General features: G+C 38.4%; 2 protein-coding genes across 2 annotated transcripts in view; one reads left to right on the top strand and one right to left on the bottom strand.

Annotated features, from left to right (window-relative positions):
* Positions 1–24891, top strand: part of NBEAL1 (neurobeachin like 1) — a 97120-nt gene extending 72229 nt beyond the window's left edge. The window contains exons 42-56 of the mRNA XM_064161562.1: positions 1256–1396; positions 1469–1599; positions 2820–2929; positions 3734–3851; positions 4449–4546; positions 4852–4968; positions 5442–5531; positions 6660–6769; positions 7874–8046; positions 8488–8582; positions 11761–11877; positions 12449–12610; positions 13587–13735; positions 15372–15507; positions 17998–24891. Of these exons, the coding sequence (XP_064017632.1) occupies positions 1256–1396; positions 1469–1599; positions 2820–2929; positions 3734–3851; positions 4449–4546; positions 4852–4968; positions 5442–5531; positions 6660–6769; positions 7874–8046; positions 8488–8582; positions 11761–11877; positions 12449–12610; positions 13587–13735; positions 15372–15507; positions 17998–18099 (1849 nt within the window). The 3' untranslated portion in view covers positions 18100–24891. The remainder of the gene's footprint in view (positions 1–1255; positions 1397–1468; positions 1600–2819; positions 2930–3733; positions 3852–4448; positions 4547–4851; positions 4969–5441; positions 5532–6659; positions 6770–7873; positions 8047–8487; positions 8583–11760; positions 11878–12448; positions 12611–13586; positions 13736–15371; positions 15508–17997) is intronic.
* The window catches only part of LOC135185126 (alpha-aspartyl dipeptidase-like), a 7401-nt gene continuing 6104 nt past the window's right edge, over positions 24628–25924 (bottom strand). Inside the window, exons 7-8 of the mRNA XM_064161554.1 lie at positions 25668–25750; positions 24628–25134 (exon numbers count right to left, since the gene is read on the bottom strand). Of these exons, the coding sequence (XP_064017624.1) occupies positions 25056–25134; positions 25668–25750 (162 nt within the window). The 3' untranslated portion in view covers positions 24628–25055. The remainder of the gene's footprint in view (positions 25135–25667; positions 25751–25924) is intronic.

Below are 25924 nucleotides of genomic sequence, written 5' to 3'. Positions count from 1 at the left end.
GGTCCTGGTGATCCTTGCCAACCATAGCAATTCATAGTGATTAAATGCTGTGCTGAGGGATTTGGTTTAGTCAAGGACTTGTCAGTGTGAAACCAATGATTGGACTTGATGATCTTGAAAGTCTTTCAGTCTAAGAAATTCTGTGATTCTGAGTTACCTTATATGCCACTGGAAGGACAAACCTACTGTTGTAAATTTTCAGTTGTTTCTCAGATGCAGAGATTAAAAGACTGAAAGGATATAGAAACACTTAATTTAATGGTTTGGCAGCTTGAAGAGAGATGCTATCTCACATCTTCAAGATAAGGAATGTGAAATCATACCGATGATTTGAGCTGTCTGTGCTGAGAGATAGCATTGATCCTGCATCTGTTTCCTGCTCTTTTTTAAAAACACAGATAATTATCTTTTGAAATAAAATATGCTGTTCTCTTTTGAAATAAAATATACCTCAGAAACTTCTAGAAACTCTTCTTTAGGTAGAAATGAGAAGCGCATACACAAAATCATTGCTGTAGTGATCCTTCCTAGTTTTGCTAACGTGGGGGGTGAGTGTGCACTAATATGAGATGGTAGTTATCAGGGATCTTCCAAAACCAGCTTTTTTTCTGGAAACTTGGAACATGGACACTTTTCTGTGAATGATTAGGTTCTGTCCCTGGCTGTAATGAAGTTTGCTCTGTAGAAGTATGTTTGACTGTAATTTCTCTTACTGGTCTCTTACTGCAGAATGATTGTGCTAGGAGAAAAGGAAATGGGCATGAGTGTTAAATAAAATCTCTCTCCTCAATCCTGAACACAGTCACATGCACACTTCTTTTTTTTTTAATATATATATATATATGTGTGTGTGTGTGTGTTTTAAGTCTTGCAGGAAACTTTAATAAGTCCTTTCAATAATAGTTACTCAGCTTAGTGGTGTGGGGATTTTTTTGTCTGCTGTTTAAAGTCACGCCAAATCAGATCTGTCTCATCCTTTGTCCCACTTCTGACAAGTGATAACAAATGCCTAGGGCAGAGCTTAAGAACAGGCATGCAAAAGGTTCATCCAGTGTACATTTCTGTCTTTCAGCACTCTTCTGTTCAGGCACTTTAAGTCAGAATGAGACTCCATGTGTTTAATGGGACTTAATGTATTTTTCTCCTATGGCTTGCTGTGATTGTTTCTTTTGAATCCTTGTCTACAAGAGGTGTAATCCACATGTAAATCAACTCTGGTGCTCAGTTGTGTTTATAAAGGTTTGTTTTTTTCTAGATATGAAAATTTTGAGGATCCCCTTGGGATAATTGACAAATTTCACTATGGGACACATTATTCAAATGCTGCTGGTGTCATGCATTACCTCATTCGGGTGGAACCTTTCACTACACTTCACATCCAACTTCAAAGTGGCAGGTATGTAGTGAGCAAAAAAATCCTTCTACTGAGGACATGATCAAAGTCTAACCTGAATTTTCTTGTCCACAGATTTGACTGTGCTGACAGGCAGTTCCACTCTATTCCTGCCACCTGGCAGGCTCTCATGGACAATCCCAACGATGTCAAGGAACTTATTCCAGAGTTCTTCTATTTTCCAGAGTTCCTGGAGAATCAAAATGGTAAATTGACTTATGAGAGTATTTTGAGAATAGAAAAGTGTTCCTGTATTGTTCAGAAAAGAACTGTTACTTCCACTTATGGATTTTGTGGAATACTTATTTTATCATTGCAGTATGCTTGTAGAAATTAGTTTTCATCAACATGATGATTCCAGACTGTTTAATGAGCACACCAGTTGTGTGCTAAACGTGTAACATTTAAAGTTTGCTTAAAACTCAGACTGCAGGCTTAGGGATAGCTAAAAATAGTGTTGTTTACCTAGCATAAAATATCAGAGAGCAAGAGTTAATGCTGATTAAACACCAAACATTAGTACAGATTAATTAGTATACTTTTTACTGAGTTCATTGAGTGATAGTTTGGACTACCACTCAATGAACTCAGTAAAGGAAAGGCCTTTATTTGTTTATAGGTGACCAGCTTGTTTTCTGCTTCCTATCATTGCCTTACAGTTCAGTGTTAAGACTCCTGATTTTAGAGACATGTTAGGTTTCAGTACACATCAGAAGGAGGAAATACAAGAAGACAGCAGCAGTTTCACCCATATATAAAGCTGACTGAGAAGACAGCATTCTGCATTCTGAAATGAGACTCCTAGCCATTCATTGCACAGGGAATTGTTTCTCTTCCTAGTACGTAACTGAAAGTGGAGTTATATGTTTTTGCTGCTGCTAGTTTAGTCTTCTAGCTACAATCTACTACAGGTCTAAGCTACAAAAATTGGAAACAGCCAAATCACTTTGAAAAGTCATTTATGTATTTAGAGTTGTTCTAATGCAAGCTGGTGAGATTTAAGACTTCTTGAAGGCCATGATTCTGCAAGTGTTTAAAACTGTAAATAACTTCATTCTTATAAGTAACCTCATTGAAAAATTTTGGACTCTTAATCCCAGGAAAAAAAAAAAAGGCAAATGCAGGTATATATACAGAGGTAGTGATAGAGTGATAGAGTCATGCTGCTTTTAAACTTGAGACTTCAGTTTTGAAGTAAATTAGATGCTTTCAACAATTCTTATGCTGTATCGTTTAACATTTTAAGCGTTAATAGCATAATTTGACCTCCTGTGTCAATGGGAGGGTTATTGGAGATTTACATTAAGATTTATTTCAGTATCCTTCCTTGACACTGAAAAAGGAACACTTTTACATCATTATTTAGAAATCCACATATTTGAGATATTTTTTAGTAATTCTTAAAATTCTCCAAATTATTCACTAGGTTTTAACTTAGGTCAGCTTCAGATGTCCAAGGAAGTGGTAAATGATGTTGTTCTCCCTAAGTGGGCCCACTCCCCAGAAGACTTCATTTATAAACACAGGAAGGCTCTGGTAAGATGATGTATATATTTACAAAGTAGCAGTAGAAAAAATATACATACCTATCTCATTGTGTAAAATACTGGGACTACGTTCAAACTACAGTTATGGTTGCATTTGACATTACAAGTACCATTACAACTTCCAGTTAAAAGCACTGTGCTAAAGAGAAGAAAAGAACAAAGGGACACAGTCTCAAGTTGTGCTGGGGAAAGTATAGGCTGGATGTTAGGAGGAAGTTCTTCACAGAGAGAGTGATTGCCATTGGAATGGGCTGCCCAGGGAGGTGGTGGAGGCACCGTCCCTGAAGGTGTTCAAGAAAAGACTGGATGAGGTACTTAGTGCCATGGTCTAGTTGACTGGGTAGGGCTGGGTGCTAGGTTGGACTGGATGATCTTGGAGGTCTCTTCCAAGCTGGTTGATTCTATGATTCTATGATTCTAAGATACTAATCTTCTGGAAGTTTATTGCTTTAGGAAACAAAGTGCAGAATAAGATGGATTTAGGTGATAAGCCTTCCCTTGCTTTCTACAAGTTATTCCTGTGTGGTACTAGGGAAGTAGCAGCTTACCTTCCCTTGTACAGTTGGGTTTCAGTAGCCTAGATGTGCTATGTTGTTGTATTAAGTTACCATCTTATGTGACAGTCACTACCTTTAACACATAGATGTTATTGTGCTCCTATCCTGTCCGTTGTTATATACCTAGTTTGTGGGTGCTCTTAGTTCAGGAATTAAATAACTTTCATATAAAGTAATGAATACTTCAGGAAGGGAGCAGTACTTTTCTTAGTAAAAGGAATGTTTTTCACTTCTAGGAATCTGAGTACGTCTCTGCTCACCTTCATGAATGGATAGATTTGATTTTTGGCTACAAGCAGAGGGGACCAGCTGCAGTGGAGGCACTCAACGTGTTCTATTATTGTACTTATGAAGGTACAGAGCAGTATGCTCTCTTGTCATCACACTTGTGGGTATTCAATATTAGACAGAAAACACTTGATTCGTGACCATCCCATATAGAAGCACATATTAAGGCTACAGAATTATAAATTAAATATGGCAGTATAATTTGTAATTTGTAATCAAGTAGCCACAATATTTGATGCTTCCTCATTTGCTTGCTTGAAAGTATTTATGGAAAGAGGTTTCTAGTGGTTTAGGAGCCAAATAAAGTTGCTTAAAACCAGCAAATATTGAAGACAACTATTTGTCTATTAATTCTGAAGGTGAATTTTGGTTGGCTTTTGTTTATAGCTTATTGCACATATGAAGTATATTAAATTCATGTCATAAGACAAAAGCTTTTATATTCTTGCACTTCTTACTCTTTAAATTCCATGTGCAGAATGGAGTTTTCAGTGGAGATTTTCCTGCATTTTCTGTGGAGATGTGGTTTTGAGACTTTCCTGGGGTGATAGTGCTGCAAGAATTTCAAGTTTTTCAATGTTTATTGACCCATGTCAGTTCTCAATAATTTGTTGGACTATGTCCTTTTTTTTCCTACCCTTCATCATTCTGGTTGTGATCCAGGGGCTGTGGATTTGGATGCTTTAACAGATGAGAAAGAAAGAAAAGCTTTAGAAGGGATGATAAACAATTTTGGGCAAACTCCCTGTCAGCTGTTAAAGGTAATGCTCTTTCTTCCCTCTCAATCAGACCTTTGAGGTTAAATCCAACTGATTTACAAAGGATTTCTGAAAAAATGAAAAGACAATGATTTGTAATTTTAGGAATGTTAAGTCCTTACCATTTGCAAAGGTCACACTGATGGAAATTTAGCATACCATTTTCAAAATAAATTAATTTGCTTTGAAATGGGAAATTAGATGCTTAAGAGTCTGGATTTACCAATAATATTCTGACTATCTTGCATGCCTTTAATAGGTGGATAAAATGGTCTCATTTTGATATTCTTTCAAATACTGTTTCCTAGGAGCCCCATCCACAGAGGCTGTCAGCAGAAGAAGTAGTGCAGAGACTGACTAAAAGTGATACCTCTACTCTGAATCTCTTCCAACACCTCACTGAACTGAAATCGTTCTTCATAGAGGTAGATAGATATGTTACTTGAAAGTGTTTAAAATCTAATCTGAATGTTCTGATGTATTTGAAACAAAAGGTCATAATCTAGATGAAAACAAATTTGCTTCCTAGTTAAAGAAAATAATTTAAAATGTGGTGTGTATAAAATCAACTCTGTCTTTGTTTTTGCTGGCTGCTTGTGTATGGTTCTTGTTTGAGTGTTAGTTAGCCTCCAAACCAAGAAAGCTAAAAATGTCACTGATGGTATCTGAAGACTCACTCGACTTAGCTGCTAAACTCACTGATTCAGGAAAAATCCAGGGTTTAATTTCTGGTGTTTGTGACAAAGCATACCTGCTTCAACTGATTATGTGTGTGCCTGTGGCTTAGAGTGCTGTACATATCAGATATTGATTCCAGAGGCCTTGGGTCCTACTCTTTACAGGTTCTAGATTGTCCTTTTTGAATATAATGGAACCAAACCAGTGTCCTTTCTCTTAGGGAATCAGTGATGGTGTGCCCATTGTCAAAGCGGTTGTCCCCAGAAATCAGTCACGTTCCTTTATTTCTCAGGGAAGTCCAGAGATCTTGGTAAGTTGCATGTGTCAATACTATTCTTAGACAGCAGATAGTCAAAGAGGTGTATTTTTTTCGTAGAGCTTGTATAGCAACAGTTCTTCAGTGTTCATATTCAGATGTATCTCTTTAATCAGTGTCAGCTCTAAGTTGAGTATTTGTCTTCTATGGGATAGCTGTACTGAATTTGTTGAATGGCATTTAAGAGCTGCTGAGACATGAGTGTAAGTTGTAGTGAGGTGTATTGTGAGTTGCCCAATTGATCCACTTCCATGGCAGCAATTGATTTCCTAATGCAATGCAGTCCAGCTTTAAAATAACAGAATCAAGTTATTAATGGCACCATTCCATTTATAATTACTTTCCAACCCATATATTAGACAGTACTGGATGTGGTGTGTACACACTCCAAAAGGCCTGCACTGTTCCTGAGATTAACCTTGGCACCTCCATTTGTCAGTGTAAGTACTGTGGTGGGTGGCCAAGTGATGACAGAGGAAAGTATTTTTATATTTACATTGGTATATAAGGTCTGCATAGTGGTCTTTGTGTACTAATACATATCTTTTGCAGGAAAGAATGTTATTTTTCAGCATTCCTACTTTGTAGGTCAAAATTACTATCCTAGCTTCGTGTGGTACGTGCTTAGGTCATTTGGACACACCTAAAATTCTCATTCTGTTTTTTCTAAATATCTAATTAAAATAACCTTGACTATTTTGATTCCTTTCTTACTTTCTCAGAAATAGAACTGTAGTATGACTTTTTTTTTAACTATCTGTGTTAATATGTGAACTAGTCATGGTTACTATTTCATAGAAGAGGATCAATTTAAACTAAAGGAATTTTTTGAGGGGGTTGATTGATTTTTTTGTTGTTTGAGATTTTTGTCTCTTCCCTGTTCCTTTTCCCCTGGAGTTTCTCTGACCTGTCTAGAAGATACGCTTTCCTAACTTGATAATATGTGTGACATGTGGATTAACTCATCAATAGAACAGTGGTGGGGAGGAAGGTCTGCATGCTTTTCTCTTGTGGTAGATTTTGAAGAAGCCTATGATGGATTTTCTGCAGCTTCATTACCATTACAGGCAAGCAGGAAACATACTTTTAATTTACTTTTTTTTTCCTATCAAACTTCTTTAGGTAACAGCAAGTCTGAACTGCATTATTGGAACTCATGGATGGCTACCTTATGATAAAAATATTTCCAACTATTTTACATTCATCAGAGATACAACAGTGACAAATCCCAAGTAAGCAAATGATAAGGAGGGGTGCAGATGAATGCATCTCCCATAATAACATAGAGCAGTTGCTCAACAAGCAGTGGATTGCACTGTTTGCATTGTCTGAGTTTTCACCTAAGAATGCATCACAGTATCACCAAGGTTGGAAGAGACCTCACAGATCATCAAGTCCAACCCTTTACCACAGAGCTCAAGGCTAGACCATGGCACCAAGTGCCATGTCCAATCCTGCCTTGAACAGCTCCAGGGACGGCGACTCCACCACCTCCCCAGGCAGCCCATTCCAGTGTCCAATGACTCTCTCAGTGAAGAACTTTCTCCTCACCTCAAGCCTGAATGTTCCCTGGCGCAGCCTGAGGCTGTGTCCTCTCGTTCTGGTGCTGGCCACCTGAGAGAAGAGAGCAACCTCCTCCTGGCTACAACCTCCCCTCAGGTAGTTGTAGACAGCAATAAGGTCTCCCCTGAGCCTCCTCTTCTCCAGGCTAACCAATCCCAGCTCCCTCAGCCTCTCCTCATAGGGCTTGTGCTCAAGGCCTCTCCCCAGCCTCGTCGCCCTTCTCTGGACACGCTCAAGCATTTCGATGTCCCTCCTAAACTGGGGGGCCCAGAACTGACCATCTTCTGATGGTCAGTAATACTCCCTCTAATCTGTAGCATTGTTCTGATAAAGGATGATGTAAGTGGCACTTCAAGGTTCTTCATTCTTAGAGCTACTTCAGGTGTGTGGATTTGTTGTTGTTTTTTTCCCTACCAATCTATCATAAAAATTTATCTTGGAATCTGGGATGGACTGTCTTCATACTTCCTTACGCTGTAGTGCAGTGGTGGGTTTGTTTATTTGGATTCCTTTTCTACTGTGACGTTACAGTACTTAGTAGGCACATGAGTTGTCCGTACAGAATCAAATTGCATAAAAGACTGAAAAGATCTAAGGTGAAATCTTGCTTTCCCTTGCTGATAGCACTTAATTTCACTTTTTTCTTTTTCATTTAAATTAAGTATAGTCTCTTCTGTAGGTGGAATTTCTTATTAATGTTTAAGAATGTAGGAAGTACCAAAGATGTTGGTATCAACTAAGGTTACTCTTAACTGCTTGTCATTTGCCCACAGAACACAACGCAGCATGAGTGGTCCTTTTGCACCAGGGCTGAACATCACTTCTAAGTTGTTTGCAGTATCTCATGATGCGAAACTGCTCTTTAGTGGAGGACACTGGGACAATAGCATCAGAGTGACCTCTCTTACAAAAGGCAAGCTGATTGGACAGCACATCAGGCACATGGGTTAGTAACTCTATATTGTTGAATGAGAGGTTATATCTATTGTACCTTGAAGTTTGGTCATTTTAGAATGAATTACAACCAGTGCACTTGGACAGACAAGTGTAACAGTTAAAAAGGAGTAGCAGCATAAGAACAGGAGAGTACTTCAACCATGATTATATGTAAATACTTGAACATGGCTCTTAAGTCGTTGTAGTGATGTTTTAATGGAGTTTCAAAATAAAGTATGATTGCTATTTTTAGGTAGCAAAGCTGATGAAATCAGATTGGTTCACCTGGCTATGTAATTACTTTCTTGTTTAATACAGTCTCATCAGAGGAACACATCATGCTGACTAAAAATCAGAGTATTTTGTAGACATACTGCATGCACGTTGTCACTGTGGGAAATTAGTCTTAAGTATCTATGTGATAACTTCCTGTTCTCTTTCCTTTACCTAGATACTGTGACCTGCTTGGCCATAGACTACTGTGGAATTCATTTAATTTCAGGCTCCAGAGATACTACCTGTATGATATGGCAAATAGTTCAGCAGGTAGGTTATTGAGGCATGTTCTAAGAAGTAATTTCTGAATGCTTTTTAATGCTTCTCTGGTTTGCTATGATGATTTATTGCTTTCCATTCTTTCAGTTTTGCAGGGGGGATAGTCCACTAAAGTCGATCATTTTAGTATTTTTGTCGTCTTATGTGTTTGAAATATTCCGTATATAAATTAGTTACACACACAGAGCAGAAGTGCAGAATTCTAGAGGCATTCCTAAAGATTTCATGGATTGTTATTAGGATAAGCAAATTGTTGTAGTTTTTAAAGAGAGCTGACAGAATGAAGCTCTCAAGTGAATTGGAGAAAAAAACACAGAATTATATTTGGGGAAAGAGATACAGAAAAGAAATTACAAAGCAGATACAGCATCCATGGCGACCCCCTTGAATTTTCCCCCAACCCAAAACTAACTCTGTAATCCCCAGTGCTCCAATCTTCCTCCAAAGCCTCCACCATCCAAGGGGCCTAAGCATAAGCCTCTGGAGGCCCCAAAACAGGCCTGCTCCTTACATGTTTGTCCCAATAAAAGTGGCTTCCACCCGACACAGGGTTGGAGGAGGAGGAAAGGAGAACAAGCTGGCCTTGCCATGAGTTTGTAAAGAGATAGCAGAATTATGGGATTGAATAACAGTCTTCTAGTCCCCAGAGGATTTTTAACCCTACAGTTCTCACCCTGGGACATTCCACTCCTTATTCAATCCCATAATTCCTGCTCATCACACTACTCATCTAATTAGAAACAGACTCTATATAGTACATAGTGCCATCCAAATCATCTTTCTGGTGCTTTCTTCAAACTGATCTGTAACTCAGATCCTGGACAAAATTCTCCTTCTCATCAAATGGGACTTCTCAGATGACATTGGCTGTCTGAAAGAAACTCAGTAACAACTTTTACATACTTTGAATTCAAACTCTCTCAGTCAAAATCAAACTCCTTTCTGAAACACCCTTGATCTTACCACCTTCCTGCATTGCCCAACATACATGTCCTGGACTTCCCCCACCAGGAAATAACCACTCCTTGGACAGGTTTCTGCCACGCAAAGGCAGAAAACACCCATACATTATTTCCCAACAAATTCTTTTCACTAACAAAGGAACTCCCATCTGCAGCATTATGCAGAATTATGGGATTAAATAACAATCTTCTAGTCCCCAGGGGATTTTTAACCCTATAGTTCTCAACCTGGGACACAAATACTATGCCCTGTTGTAGAGATGGAAGAATGGAAGAAAAGAGAGATTGTTTGAGCCAAGAACAATGTTTACTGTTGATGATTTTTTACATTTCTAGACTGCTGTTCACTCCAGTAGTTGCATTTTAGCATTGCATTTCCTCTGTGGGAAGTATGGATGACTGTGCTAACAAAGACAGCGCTAGTCTGTTACCTGTCACGTTAGCATTCTCTAAATGTTTGTCTTATGCTGTCACACAGTGAAGGTGATTGTGTGATGCACTTGGGTACTTATACTCAAAATGTGAGGCCATGTCTATCATTATGCATTTGAAATGTTAATTTCTGATTGTAAGTATGATTGCAAGTAGTATTTCTGATATACAAGTAAGATTAACTGCAAAGGGAGCTGTCATGTCATGGACTGTGCTTTTGGTCACCTTGTTCTTATCACTGAAGTAAACCCAGCATATTAAACCAGTACAGTGGTGCATAAGTGCATGTGTTTTTATGGATGCTGTCTTTATGGTGAGAGTATTTATACTTCTTTCAAGAAGACCTTTGTATCAATGGTGCATGGTCAAAAAGGTGAACTCTTGTTGCTCACAACAGTATTTCGGGTTTTTTTGTCTCAAGTAAGTATAAATGTTGGAAATTTTTGGTTTATCTTTTCCATGAGAGTTCAGTCATCTTCTGGAGATTACAGCTGCTTAGAGTTGTTCCTTCTTAATATTTTTAAAGTATTTTTTTCATTGCATGGATAGATAAATGATTTTGGATGCATTGTAACATTGTAAATTCTTCTGTGACAGTTTTAACTTAGTCTTTACAGTACGCAGTCCTTTGCTGACACACTGTAATTTCCATTGTACTTGTCCATTTTCCATCATCATCTTTTTCCCCAGCTCTGTATTTTAATAGTTGTTCTTCATTCCTGCATGTTTCAGACTTTCAGAGCTTGGATGGCAGTCAAATTTCTGTTGCAGAAATGAGGGTAGAGTTCACAACAAAACTATTTACTGTGACTTCTCTCTAAGCACAGGTCTTGCATTAGAACTGGTTTGAGAATAAATTTGCATGTGCTGACTGTACACTCTCTGGAAAAAAGCACTAACTTGTTTTGACACCCCGTAGTCATTTGGGGAAATTAGTATTTTTAATTAATATTATTGCAAGATTTTCTTTGCATATCATACTACTGCTAGTCACTGAGAAGGATTATTTCCTTAGTTTTCCTTAGAAAATGGAACAGAGTTGCTGTGATTTTTAAGGATAAGAACTTTTATTTTCTTTAAGCTTGTCTGTGAAGATAGTGCTTAATTCCAGGGTAAACTGTAATACTAAACTGAACAATGCCAGATCATAGAATCAACCAGGTTGGAAGAGACCTCCATGACCATCCAGTCCAACCTATCCCCCAGCCCTAGCCAGTCAACCAGACCATGGCACTAAGTGCCTCATCCAGGCTTTTCTTGAAAACCTTCAGGGATGGCCACTCCACCACTTCCCTGGGCAGCCCATTCCAATGCCAATCACTCTCTCTGTGAAGAACTCCCTCCTAACATCCAGCCTATACTTTCCCTGGCACAACTTGAGACTGTGTCCTCTTGTTCTATTGCTGGTTGCCTAAGAGAAGAGGCCAACCCCCACCTGGCTACAAGTGAAGAAAAAATGGGTGGATGGACAACTCACTTTAGGGCTACTCACTGTGGTCTTTGCATACTGGACATGTGAAGGGATAGAAGGAAGTAACTCTGTCTTTCACATCCACATAGTATCTGTATGTTCATTTATTCTCGTGATTTCAGTGAATAGGGTTGCTGACATAAAAAGCAGTGAGTTCAAACTGGAATGGGTGAGTTCAGCCTTTGGTTTTGGCCTGTGTCAAATATACATCTCTCACGGCCCATACTGAAGATACCAGAAATTTATTCTCTGTTTGTCCTTCAGCTGCAAGAGAATGTGTCATTGCACTTTTTGTTACTCTCAGGGAGGAGTGCCTATAGGTCTGGCACCTAAGCCATTACAGATCCTTTATGGCCATACTGATGAGGTTTCGAGTGTTGGCATCAGCACTGAACTGGACATGGCAGTATCAGGATCTCGGGTAAGCATCCTTGTACTTCTCCTTCTTTGTGTCTTCTCTATGCAAACCATAGAGTGTGTTTGAAGTTCATTAAGGATAGTACAAAAGTTGTTACTATATGATTTTTTTTCTCCAGCCTTGCACATTGAGAAGATATGTGCTATCTTTCTTACTGCCCACTTAAAGCAGGCTCTCTCAAACAGCTCTGCACAGACAAGCTTTGACATGTGTGGACTTATTTAGAGAGCTTAAGCTTCTGACAGAAACAGCAGCTTACTCATGCTCTACCTTACTGTACTACACTGACAGGCTGCTTAACTCTTGACTCTGTAGTGCACATAATGCCTACTTATATGTGTGACCTATGAAATGGTTTATCTGCTGCATGTCCATCTCCTCATATCCTGTTTGCATTTGCTTTTTTCATATGCCTACAGTACGTGTCCTTGAAGGGACACATGTATAGTTCCTCATGCTCAGCAGTCTTGATCTCCAGTTAAGGATTTAAGTGCTTTCAAAACATTCCCTCTGTATTTAAATGCTCTTTCTGTATGTTTCTGAGTAAGAACTTCACTCAGTCTCTCTGTTGCAGGATGGAACTGTTATTGTCCACACTATTCGGAAAGGGCAATATGTGAGGACTTTGCGACCACCTTGTGAGAGTTCTCTCTTGCTGACTGTTCCTAACCTGGCTGTGTCTTGGGAAGGCCATATAGTTGTCCACACTAGCATAGAAGGAAAGACTACTCTTAAGGTACTTAAATTCAGAGAATACCTCTGTTTCTTTTGCTGAAGACTTTAATCATAAATGTACTCAACTTTGTCCTTATTTCCTAAAGTAATGAGGCTTTTTGAACATGCTCTGTTTCCTTATTTTTATTTTGCTAGCCAATTTGAGTAAAATTTTCTTCAAAGAATTATCACAGACATACTGTGTCTCTCTAAGTTACATCAAAATCTCCAAACAACTGCAAGGAAGATGTCCAAGTATGTGCTAGTGAGTCTTCCAGGCAAAGCTGCTTTGAAATGGAAACCAGGAGAAACAAGTTCTACTATGCACAGAAACAGAGGCTTATAAGGGGAGCAGTAAGTTCTGGGTGCAGGATGCCCAGTAACCACAGGTTTTGATTGGAGAGAGCTGTCAGGTTCACAATATCACTTGCTCTAGCTGTTCCACAGCTGTGTAGTTGCTTTAGTAATGAGAAAGCTGTTATGATTTCTATGAGCATGGGAAATTTCTTGGAAGATGAACTTACTTGAGCATACTAGCTGCATTGGGAAAATGAGGAGAGAAGAGGCCAAGGTATTGTCAGGCTAGAAGAATTTAAGGTGATTGTGTTACTTTTCATCTGTCAGGATTTCATTTTCTTGTCCAAAAAAAGCCTCTAGACCTATGTGTGCAAAGAAGAGCATTCACTTCCTTTTTACTTTGTTAACAAAAGCCCTTATAAAATAGGGACCATGAAATCCATGGATTTTTCTAGAAAAATTGGAATTGAATAGGTAAGACATTACCTTCAAAAATTTCCACAGGGGACCTGGTGTACATACATACATACATACATACATACTGCATATGGACTCTTGTTTCATTTAACAGGGAAACTGCTGTCAGCAGTACTGTCTGGGGGTGACTGCTCAAGTTAGTTCCTGTTAGTGAGCTAAAGATACAAATAATCACTCTTAATCCCATCAGTCCTCTGTGACAGATTTACTTTTGATCTGTTCAGGATAAGAATGCATTACATCTCTATTCTGTCAACGGAAAATACCTGGGTTCTGAGACTCTGAAGGAGGAGGTGTCAGACATGTGTGTGACCGGCGAGTATATCGTGATGGGAAGCTTACAAGGATTTCTTTCCATACGGGATCTCTACAGGTGATGTACCACCATTTGTAGCTTATTACTGAGATGCAATATGGAGGCTTATTTGCCTGTGTAACTTTGACTTTGCTTGGTGCTGTAGGTGGTAAACATTACTTTTCATGAAAAAAACCTTTTAGTGGGGAACTAAGGGAGTAGAGAAAAATGAGAAATTTTGCTAGACCCCATTAATCTCAGGCATTTAGCTCAACTTAGGAAAGATTGTGGCTGATGTTTGCAAGCTGTGATTGTCCTCATGTTTAACTAGTTACTGGGAGCTCAGGAGCTTGCAGGATCAAACCTCCTGTAGTTCACTGAATTTTAAGCTCCACTGCTCCTCAGATGGGAGTGATTGTTGCCACTTAGTGTCGTGGTGGCAGGGAATTAATGTGGCTGAGTCAGGAATTATAAAAATAGAATTATTTTATTTTCCTGAACACCCTGCCCCCAAACTATATACAAAACTAGTTTAGGTTTGTTTGCAGATTCAGTTTGATAATGAATTTCTTCAAAAGGATGTTATGGACAAATGTAGAGATTTAGGAAGACAGGAAATGGAAAAGGCTAAACTATAAACACAGCTTTACCCCAATATCAATCAGGCTAAGCAGAGAATTAAGAGGACAGCGAGTTTTACTCATGGAGGTGAGATAGGTATTCAACAGTGATCCCTTGCTGGATTCCTCTGTGGAAGCAGGCAATTCTGACACTGCAGGCAATATCCAATAGTGTATGTCCATGGAGCAGAACCTTAAGGCGAGTGACAAAAGCCGCCAAACTCAGAAATGTCTCGAGCACTTCTTCCATGAGTGGGATGATCGTGGAATGATGCTGCCTCAGCAGCAGCAGGGGAGAGCCAAACTATGCAGCCAGGAAATTGGCTGCTGATATGGTCTGAGAGTAGCTGGTCCAGGTACCGCTGGCAGCTCTCTCAAAGGACCCCAGGGCTTGCCAAGCCTGCAAATTTGCACAGAAAACCATCCAAAAGGAGAGACAGTGTAAAACCAAGAGCCATGCAAGAAGGTAGGAGCCATCCAAAAGTGGGGATGGTCCAGATGGAAATTCTGTCATGGCAGGAACCTGTCCTGTTGGGCACTCTGTCAAGGTGGGAGCTCTTTCAAGGCAGGAATCTTTTCCAGGCAGGAACTTTCAAGGCAGGAACCCCTTCCCTTCTGCCTCGCTCTATTTATGCTTTTCTAGACAAAGTGTCCATTTACCATTTTATACTGGGCATGAAAACCCAGCCAACCACAAGCCCAATTCCAGTGCAGGCTTCCACACAGGTCAGTGCACGTGTGGAAAGGTGACTTTTGCTGTTCCCCCTTCAAGCCTGCTGGGTGTGGAGGGAAAGCAGTTTTTGTGTCTTTTCCCCATTCAAACCTGTGGCGGGTGGGGGAGAAGAAAGGAATTTGGAGTACTCTGGAACACTTAGGCAGTTATGGGACTAATATTACTGTTCTTCAGTAAAAATATCTCAATTTACTGCTTTACCCATCCATACCTTTTCACTAACTGAAATTTCAAACTGGATCCTTGAGAAACTGGTTTATAGTACATCCTGTGGACAGCAGTTTTGACTGCAGTATGATTCTTTGCCATCTATGCAAACAAATACCTGAAGTGCTTTCTCTGTGGTTTTTGTTCATTTCAGCCTGAGTCTGAGCATCTCCCCCTTAGCCATGCGACTGCCAATTCACTGCATTTCTGTCACCAAAGAGTACAGCCACATCCTTGTTGGTTTGGAGGACGGCAAGTTGATTATCGTTGGTGTTGGCAAGCCCGCAGAGGTAAAACCCACCGTCAAGAACTTTTTCTACCGAACAGTGGGAAGTTCACTTATTTCTGCTTTCCACTTGAGCAAGAGGTCTCCTCTATGGCAGGGTAAATTTAAAAGCAAATTTCAGTTTTCAGTGGGAAAGAAGTAACTTTTGAGACTGTTCTACTGAAGTTTCTTGTTAAAAATCAAAGGTATGTAGGGATCGCAGATGGGAAGCTCAGCTGGACTAACTTCCAGACTTGATCACTTTATAAGCGAAGCCATAGTAGCTAACCTTTGCAGAGTTGTCAGCCACTTCTTGATGAAATAATTCCCCAGAAGAAAATTTGAAATGAAACAGAGCAAACTACTTTACTTTTTATGGTTTCTGACATATACTTTTTAATATGCATTGACTGACATTGGGGGTGGGGGGAATATTTCTTTCTGTTAAGAGTCTCTAATTGCAATGTGCAAAGAATCGTTTGTGTAGGTTCCCATTGTGCTCTGTGCTTCATATGGTGAATATAAACTTGTTGGTACTGCATATGCAATATCAAATACAGAGCATCTACCTGTCAAATAGCTATGCCAAATTTCTCTTGATCAAAACATATATTTTACTTTCAGTACTTCTTGTCATGACTTTCAGAATTCTTGGCTTAACTTAAACCTGCTTCTCTTTCTAACCTGATCTGTTGTGTTGCAGTGCATTTATTTGAGAATGTGATTATCACTTTTGCATGACCTTTAGTACATGCCAGCAAAGTGTGTCTTAGTTTAATTTTATATTTTAATTGTGAAAATAGAATGACTTTGCCAGTATTCTAGAATGGTTAGGAGATGCATAGTTTAATATTTGAAATGGACTTCACACAATGGTTGCTGGATTTTGTTTTCAGTAGATGGGGATGGGAGGTTTCCACTGGCTTTTTCCTACTGTAGAACTGACAAAAAGCTGCATATGATGTGGCTATATATATATATTTGTACCAGCAGTTTTTTAAGTCACTGTCATTTCTAAACTTCTTGTTCCATAAGATCTTTTGTAGGCTGAAGTTTGTGTATCATTAGACTGAAGGCTTTTTGTTTTCTTGGTTTTTTGCCCCAGTTCTTAATCACATCTATTTTTCTAACTATGGAGAGACAGTTTTGTTTCAAAGACTGGGTTCCTTTTATGAATATAGAGGTTTTCCAGTTACTCTTTTCAGGATTTTCTGTTTACAATTCCAAATGATCTTCAAGCTTAATATCCTTCTAAGTAGATGTTTAATTTTTAAAAAGCACAAGATGATGTCTCAGATATTCTAGATTTCTATAATGGCATCAATCAATATATTTGAAAAGCTTGTGTATGTGAATATTTATTATGTGGGTATTTATTTGTTGACTGATTTATTTGTAGCTTGGAATTAATATATTAATTGCTAGAATTTTATCCTTAAAGAGAAGACAGTCTCGCATTTCTGGTGGTGATACTGATCCTTAGGATAAAGGGAGAAACTGTCCTTTATTGTGCATAAAGTGAAATGCTGCTTGATATTATGATTGGCCTTTGGTGGTTTTTGCATTGACAGTATCCAGTATGAAGTCAAATATAATAAATGTGGTAATTCTAACAATTAGTTGTCTGAGATGGTGAAGAAGTCTGGGGTATTACCACTTGTTAGTATTAATCCCTGTCAGCGCTGTGCCTTTCCTAGAATGCTGCAGCTGTGATAGTACAGTTCTTAAGCAGGCTTGATTTTAGTACTAACTGCTGGGCAGGCATCTTGTTTATTAAATAGGAAGGCATTTCATAACCTAATCATCTGTCAGGCTGATCACTACTGGCCAATCATATGCCTTGCACTTAAGGAGTGCACTAAAACAGTTTCTTACGAGGTGTTGTCAGATGGCAGATATACCAGATGCTGGATTTAATGTGGCCTCTGGTTTCCTGTTATTTGTGTTTACTTACAGAATGTTCAGTGTGAGTTATTTATGGTTTAAATTTTACTCTGAGCATTTCACCTAGGGTCTTTGGGAAACTATAGATTTGACACCAGGAGATAACCTTTCCCTCTTTCCTTCATTCTGCCATCACTGTCCTGCATTTTGGTTTTCTTTTCCTTTTCACTTCTAGCAGTTTCTCTCTAAAGCTCTAAAATAAAATGTCCTTCTACTTTTGGTTTGGTTTGCTTGACATTCACTTCTCTTTTTCCTTCCTATCAAAACAGCAAAGTAAATGCTGTTTCTAATCCATTTCCAGTAGGTGCATTACTTGGCAATATCTCTTTAACTATTCGAGATCAGAGAAGATTGTGGTCAGTGTTTTGTCTGTTGTTTTTTGTTAGTCCCAAGAGTCATCCCTAAGTGTAACTTCTGGTTTGTTTTCAAATAATTTTTGTTGGTGTAATTTTTGTTTATGCAGTACATTGTGGTGTCTGCATTTCACCAGAATCAGTGTCTGAATTCCTTTTTAATTTATCCACCTTATCCCTTCCCCCTCCTTTTGTTTCTCTGAATTACTTTTAAACAGATGCGCTCAGGTCAGCTTTCCCGAAAGCTGTGGGGATCAAGCAAACGGCTCAGCCAGATTTCATCAGGAGAGACTGAATATAACACTCGAGATTCCAAGTGATTGCTGCTTCTACCTTCCTTCTTTCATGGATTCCAGAAATATGTTTAATCTTTTGGTTGATTTAAATGTGTATCTCAGCATTCAGGGGCTTGGTTCTTAAGTCTTGAAGATGAACCTATGACAGAGGTATAGTAATAAGCATATGTACCCATGCAAGTTAGCTTGCTTGCATATTTTTCCTTAACTGTGTTGACTTGTTCACTCCTCAATCCCTTTAAATAGCTGCCAAAACTATTTAAGAAAAAAAAGGAAAGGAAAAAAACAAACCAACCAAACAAAAAAGCCAACAAAAACCTCACAAAACTGAAACCTCCAAACCCAAGCTTGATAATTTAATTCAAGATGAGTAGGATTTGATTTAAAGGTGAATAGAGTCAAGTGTTCCTTGACCGTGAAGAAGATACTTGGCTTTGCTTTGAGAATACTGTAACTTCCCCAGCAGTACCTTAAAATTCTGGTAGTTGCAGTGGTCATACTCAAAATTGGGATAGCTGAGAGTTATGAACTTTTCAATATGTTTTTTAGCCCAATGAACAATTTATTGCCATTTGATCCTGTAAATGGCTGTTGCTATCTTGTTTTGTGTAGTTCCAGTTTTAGAGTGTTCTGCAAGGAACATCTGTGTTGCACTACTTGATTATAGAAATTGTTTAAAGTATAGTCATGAATTAACTTCAGAGGAGTTGAAGGAGCTGAAGGAGGTAGGAAATACATGCTGCTGAAAATTATTTATATTGTTAAATAGACTAAAGACACACACCAAGAGATCCCATAATATATTTAGTATTTTGAAGACATACAGAGGAATAATCAGCATCTATATTGGTCAAATTACCTCATTAGTAATGCAACTCATAACAAGAAAAGGTAAATTCCTACTGCAAATTCATTTAAACAACATTGCAGCACAATTCAATGAAACAGCACCTGCTTGTTTCTTGGCTTGGTGACAACAAACCAGTTGTTAGCCATATGTTTGTTTCTTGTTTCTATTCTGTAAAAGCAGTCATGGAGATAGATAATGGATCCATTTTCCAAATGTGTGTAAGACCTGGGAAAAGAAAATACTAGACCCTTACATGAGCTATATCCAACAAAATAGTTAGGGATGGTATGCTCTATTTTGGGGAAGCCATTACTGTATTTTTGGGGTGTAGTAATATGTGATGCTAGAAGAGTGTGTATTTTCTTATAACTCTAACATTTTTGTGGTCTTAATAATTTAAATGATAAACCCTATACTGTTAGAAAAGCCTGAGGTTGAAGGAGAAGTACAAATTTTGGGAGTGGTGTATGAAGGGGGGGGGTGTGTATGTGTATATATGTGTGTCTGTGTGTATATATGTATATACATGTATGTATGTCTGCTCAAAGGAGAAATATCATGGGCTAGCGGGGGCATAGAAATAAGGCAGAGCTGTAAGTGATTGTTAGCTAGTGTGTTCCCTTTTGGCTACGGTTTTTTTCCCCCTCTACCATCTCTTTTCTTATTATTTTTATTTATTTATGGAAATGAATGTGTTGTATCTCCTAAAAATGTTATCAGATATTCCTTGGGCTGGGGAGCCATTGAACTACCTGAGGAACTCCATCATGTGTAATCTCATTTCATGAACTTTTAGCACAATATTTATTAGCTTTGTAGAAATGGTAATATCTAATTACCCCACAAAAGGAGAGTTTTTACAAGTTCTGTTAGTCTCATTAAAACTGTTTTCTCCTTCATTTTTTTTTTACTGGAAAAAAGAAGTCTCTCTTAGTGACTGATTAGTGTGCTGTGTAAAGGGGGTTGTGTTGCTTTTTCTTAACTTTTATAAACTAAATGATAAATCAGACTAGTGAACAAGTGGGTCCGTGCATAGCTGCAATATTGTAACTCATCACTGTGACAGACTGGATCATCTGGAAAGTTAGGAGAAAATAATTTTCCCTGAGTCACTTGCCAAGAGAGCATTAAATTTCCAAACTCAGAGTGGTGTGGGTTTTTTTTCAGACTCTGTGAATCCAAAAAAATCCACATCTTATATTTTTAAGTAAGTTATAGAAAGGTGAAAAACACTACTTTAAATCAATTATGTACCCAGTAAAAATACTAAGGATACCCTAGAAGTATTAAGTGTGTATATGAGAATGTGAAGTCCATTATGATTTCATGAAGGGATTTCAGGAGAGCCTGTTCAAGAGTGCTTTGGATGAATTTCAGCTCAGAATGTGAGATTTATCTGTATTATGGGAAGTTGAAAAAAGAACTGTTTTAGGGCATTGAATTGATAGTTTTTGTAAGCATGCATATATGTTCTGTTTAAATGCATATAGGAGGCTAAGTATGTACTTGCAGGAAAAAGGGGCAGGAAATTATGATGCTTTGGGCTAGCAGAATCAAGTGGAAAAATGAAGATAGGTGTTTTGTAGTGAGTGGTGAGAGCAGTTTTGTTTTTGTCAGTTGCACAGCAGGGTTTGCACAAGGGTTTGAAAACATCCTTAGGTACAGTTCTACAACAGTTGAATTAATGTTTTTAGTAGTCTAATAAATGCTACTGAGTACACTGTGTCAGTTTAAAGTTTAAGTAAAATATAACGGAGTTGCAATAATGGGAGATTCAAGAGTTTAATGGTGAGGAGCTTTGGCATTTGAATGCCATCATTTCAGTGCATCACAAACATTAGGTGGTCTTCACAAATGCCTATAACAGGTTTAGATGTGAACAGTTCTTAAGCTTTCACATTTAAGGCTAGTTTGTGCTCAGCACAAAGCAGCATCTGAACGAGGAGGGGGACAGGTGAGCCGTGAGCTGCTTCATGCTCTCTCCAGAGTGGCAGCATCTTCTGCCTTTTGATATTTTATGTGGTCCTTGAGGATGGGAGGTATACACCATCACACACTTAGCATTCTTGAGAGGCCCTCTGGGAAAACCCCCCATAGATTTGAAGATTTGCACTTTGCCTTTACCTAAAACCAGCTTTAAATAAATCATACAGGTGCTAAGTGTGAGCATTAGCTGGTATGTTGTTTCCTTGCTTTTAATTTATTTGTATGAATCTCTTTAAAGGTAGAAAATTTCTCTGATTAATAACTTAGGTTGGGTCAATTGGAGCCTATTAAGCAATGCACACTAAATGGGTAATCTGACTTTGATAATTCTCTGAGTCAGTAAAGCTTAGGATCACACTCCCCCGTCCTCTGCCATGGTACTGGTGAAATGAGAGTCTCCTTTGCTTTCGAAATGAGATTTAAGTATGAAAAAAAAGCAAACTGTGAGATGAGAGAATTCTGATTAGGAATTCAGAATAAACAAGTCTTAAGCAACAATTGTTTCATAACACTACCCTGTTAATTTTTGGAACAACTCTAATGATACTTATCAAAGTTTAATGCTTAGCTTTGAAGCTGAGTAAAGTAAGTGGGAGTGTAAATGTACATGTTTAAAAGAAACTGAAAACTCAGTCTCTGTTCATACCTGTACATAAATGAGATCAAGTAGTTAGTACTGAGTAATTTCTCCAAAACAGTTTTGAGCTTTCATACCAAAGGATGATATTTAGAAGACAAATCTCCTTTCTTTCAAGTAAAATGTTTCTAAAATTTCTCAATATCAGTTTACTTTTAATTCTTGATAGTATTTTCAATTGTCTTTTAATCTACAGTGAAGAATATCTAGTATGTGCAATTTTTGTACTCTTTGAGCATTTAGATGGTTAGATGCTTGCTGTCCAAGTTAGCATCTGACTTACATCAATTATTCTGTATCAAGGTACTTATCTAATATTTACTTATAGGATATCTAGAAACCACGTCTTCTATCATCTGTATACTTTACCAACACCAGCAAAAGAAAAGAATCCAAATCTTAAACTAACTGCACCTCTCCTGCTGGCTAATACATATTGTGGAAATTCAGTTTTAGGAAGCTTGTTTGATTTAAAGAAGAGAACAGAATTAAAAACAAAACATAAAAATCAAACCAAACAAACAAAAAAATAAACCCAACCAAAACCAAACACTAACCAAAAAAAAACCCAAACAAACAATACTTCCCCAAAATCACCCAAAGCCAACCCCCCCCCGCAAAATCCAACCCAAAAACCCCAACAAACCTTCACTGCTGCCAATAAACCAAACAAAACTGTGATACTCCCATGCACACTCTGAGTTGTTTTGCTGTTGTGCAACCCTGATATAAGCAAGCTTTTTGGTTTTTTTTCTCCCTTCAGGTATACCTTAGGTTGTGAATATTATCACCAAACTCACAAAACTTGTTTAGCAAAGTCTTTACAAGCTTTACTCAACTCTCTGCTTTAAAAGAATCTTGTTTAAAGTTGTAATTCTGGGTCCTTTAAATGAAGTACAAAGAACAAACATTCTGCACTGTAGAAATTCTATATGAGACTGGTAACAGTCCTACATCAGCTTGCTTTAATGTAGATAGTCCTACAGGAATGATAATTTAATTCTATTTGTAATGTGCAATAATTAGGTGATTGTTTTAACTCTTGCCTTAGTGGGAGCTGTATACCTCACTTCCCTGGACCATGTCTCACTCCTCCTGTTTATCTCTGCAAAATCATTAGAAAATACAGTTTCAGCAAGCAAATGCTTCACGAGGCTTTTACTGTATGTGTGTATTTAGTTGCAGTTGTGTATCTGTGTATGAGTTATGGTATGGTAAGGAGCTTTAGATATAGGGAGGGGAGGAGCTGTGAGCCGCCTCCTGCTCCTACATTGAGAATCTGTATAGACACTCTGTATTGTCACCTGAAGGCACTCCTCTCTTCCACTGTTAAAGGGCACCTTGCTGGCTAGGTTAGATGCTGAGGTTAGGTGCTGTGAATAGTTTTTTTTTTTCCTATTCAAAGAATTATCTTTTCTTTAAAGTCACATGTAAGTTCATATCCTAATGTCAGCCTAAGGGCTGATGTAATATATACTGTTAGATTAAAGCACTACTTGAGGGTTATATTTGAGTGGACATTCAAACACGTGCTTCAGTGCTTTCCAGGGTATTTGGTTTGAAATCTGTGGCTTCAATCTTTTTAGTTTCAGTTGCAAATACAACACTTGTTAATAGTCTCCTTTTGGGGAGAGTAGATTTTGTGCAGTGGTTTCATACCATGTTAGACTCAAATGAAGTATTTGGAAGATGTCTTTCCTCCCAGCCCAAGGAGTCAAATTCCCATTGTCACTAACTGCCCTTGTTAGCACATACTTTAAAGGAAGTTTAAAAAAGTAAAAGGGGGTAAAAAAAATACTGTTTTGGTCTTCTTGACTATTAGTGTCATCAGATGCCTGAAAGCAGAAATGCCTCTGAGTGGCAGCAAAGCATGGTCTGCCCACATGCAAGCGTTGTTCCCCTTTCTACAGTCTTGAACACTTCATATATAAGAAATTACTTGTAGGGTTTAATTGAAGGTACTTTTTGTTTGATTTTGATTCACCTTTTTGCTGTGCATCTATGGAAACCTGGTGTGTATTTTAGTTACCACTTACACCTATTTTATCTGGCCATTTGGGTATCTTGTCTTTTCTTCAGGAGTTCCTCCAGTTGTGTGTTCTGTTTTCATCTACAGGACTTGGGAAATTTGGCAAGTATTTCCTGAGCTTAGGTCCATGATTATACTCAGCACAGACACCATTTCATGTGTTTTCTGTTCCCAAAGCATGATGGTCAGTATAGGTTATGATTTAGAGCTGCTGCTTTGAAATTGAAATAAGAAAACATCCAGCCATAGGTATCATAGATCTAACTGAGCTTAAAAAGCCACTTATTTAGCTTCCTATCTACTCAGTAATTCCCTCTTGAGAGAGCTGTATTTTTTACCTTGAAATAACATTTTAAAATAAACTTAGTGCTGCACCTGCCAGTATTGCTTTAGTCATACAGAGCTTTGAGCTGTTGCTTAAAGCCGTGAATAAAATCAAGAGCTTGTGCTACATGTTTTGATTCAACCCTTAATTATGCAGGAGCAGCTTAATATACAATTAGAGAAATGCTGCTGGTAAAACTTACCTCCCTTTGGCCAAGCATTTGGATGGAAGTTATGATGCTACTCAATGTGCTCAAGGAATTCTTTATTAAAGCTAATGAGGGAGTGGAAGCAAAGCCCTTAGAACAACCGTTAACTGTATCTTCTGATTGTGCAATTATGTGATTACAGATGGATTTTTGAATGCCAAAAAATGCCTTTAAGAGTTAAATGTTCGTTCTGAGGAGTGTTGGAAGTACTTACTTTCAAAAAATGGCCCTTCAGGCACTGTAATGAACTTGCTGTCAGTCTTCTGTGCAATATCTTTTTCCCTTCTGGGTGCTTTAAGAGTATACTGTATGTCTTACTTTGTTTTGATCAGTATGTTTTAAGAGTGTGTATATTGGCTGATGATGGATTTTCTGTACAGCATGGTGGAAGATGTTTTAAAATTTTGCACTTTTCTAGGATTTGCAAATTTGTAACCTGACAATTTTTAACATGCACACTTTTGTACATAATTAGCATTGTATATACTTAACATGAGTCTGAAGCAAATAAAAGTAATTGAATGCATAACTTCTAGCTTTATTAATAGCACAAAAAAATTGAAACCGATTAGTGTGGGAGTACACTAAATGAACAATTCTTTCATTTAGCAGGTGAAGCTAGGCAGCAGAAACAGCTGACTCAGTGTCTTGTGTTAAAGTAACTTTTGTGTGGTGGGGAAGGAATCAAGGTATATACATGAATGTACAGTCCCTTTCAGCCTAAGAACAGCTATGATTACACATCTATTCCAATAAAATTGTCTTTTTTTACTGGGAAGAATTGATGTCTGAGATGTGAATTGGGGGAGGGGGGGAAGTCCACTAATGCATATTTATCTTTATTTATAAAGCTAGGGTTCTCCACATGCCCTGGGACTAGAGCATCTTCTTCCTTCCTCCTCATTGTCTTCCTGTGCAGTGACTTTTGCTGCATGATATGCAAGACTACAGATTCTGGAGATTACTGTCAGTCAGGAGGAAACTGAAATCTGTTCCAGGCTCATGCTCAGTAGCTTTCTTACCCCTGTAAACAAGACAAACCATGCTGTGAGCTTTAAGCAGAGCTAGGACTATTGTGCTTCAATCTGTCACTAGGGATAGAACAAGGCATCCTTACTCATACCAAGCAATTTTAACTCCCTGTATCACAGGATGCATATCTTAGATTTCTAAGTAACGTTCATATGACCAAAGATAAGAGTTACCTTGTTCTAGAGTTCAACTTACTAAGGCCAAACTGGCAGAGTCTGGGCCTTTAGTAACAGCCCACTAATGGGGCTCTTTCTGTGAACAGTAACAATAATTTGAAAACAAAAAGTACCAATGGATGCAATGCCATAGCACTTACTGGCTAGGTTAACTACACGTCCTTTGTAGTGCTGTTGTACTGCCTGCACCTTTGGAGCATAAACCAATACTTACTTTCCTCAAAGAGAAACAGAGCAGGGGATTAAATAACTTCTGATGTGGGGGACAGGCAGCATCTGCCATGAGTCTAACAGAAATCTCTCTTCTTTCCTATCTGAAGGAAGCTACCAATTTAAATGACACATTTACCTCAAAAACAGACGTGCTCCTGTCACTCCTTGCAAGGTGGCTTTGTCTCCTTCCACTAGCAGCATTGCACCTTCCCGCAGGCCCTAATGGAGGTGGAAACATGTAACATTATTTCCAAGCTATCTGAAAAGCCGAACTGCTTGTCACAAGCAGACCTGGCTTGGTGCAGCTTGCCATGACCGCAGGGAAGATTTTCTTGTTTACTGATTTCTGACAAAGAAGCCAAGACAAAATTAGGTGAGTTCTCTTGTAGAAGC

The sequence above is a fragment of the Pogoniulus pusillus genome, chromosome 2 (assembly GCF_015220805.1).
Source record: "Pogoniulus pusillus isolate bPogPus1 chromosome 2, bPogPus1.pri, whole genome shotgun sequence".
NCBI classification, from domain to species: domain Eukaryota; kingdom Metazoa; phylum Chordata; class Aves; order Piciformes; family Lybiidae; genus Pogoniulus; species Pogoniulus pusillus.
This window is presented reverse-complemented; position numbering and strand designations above follow the sequence as displayed.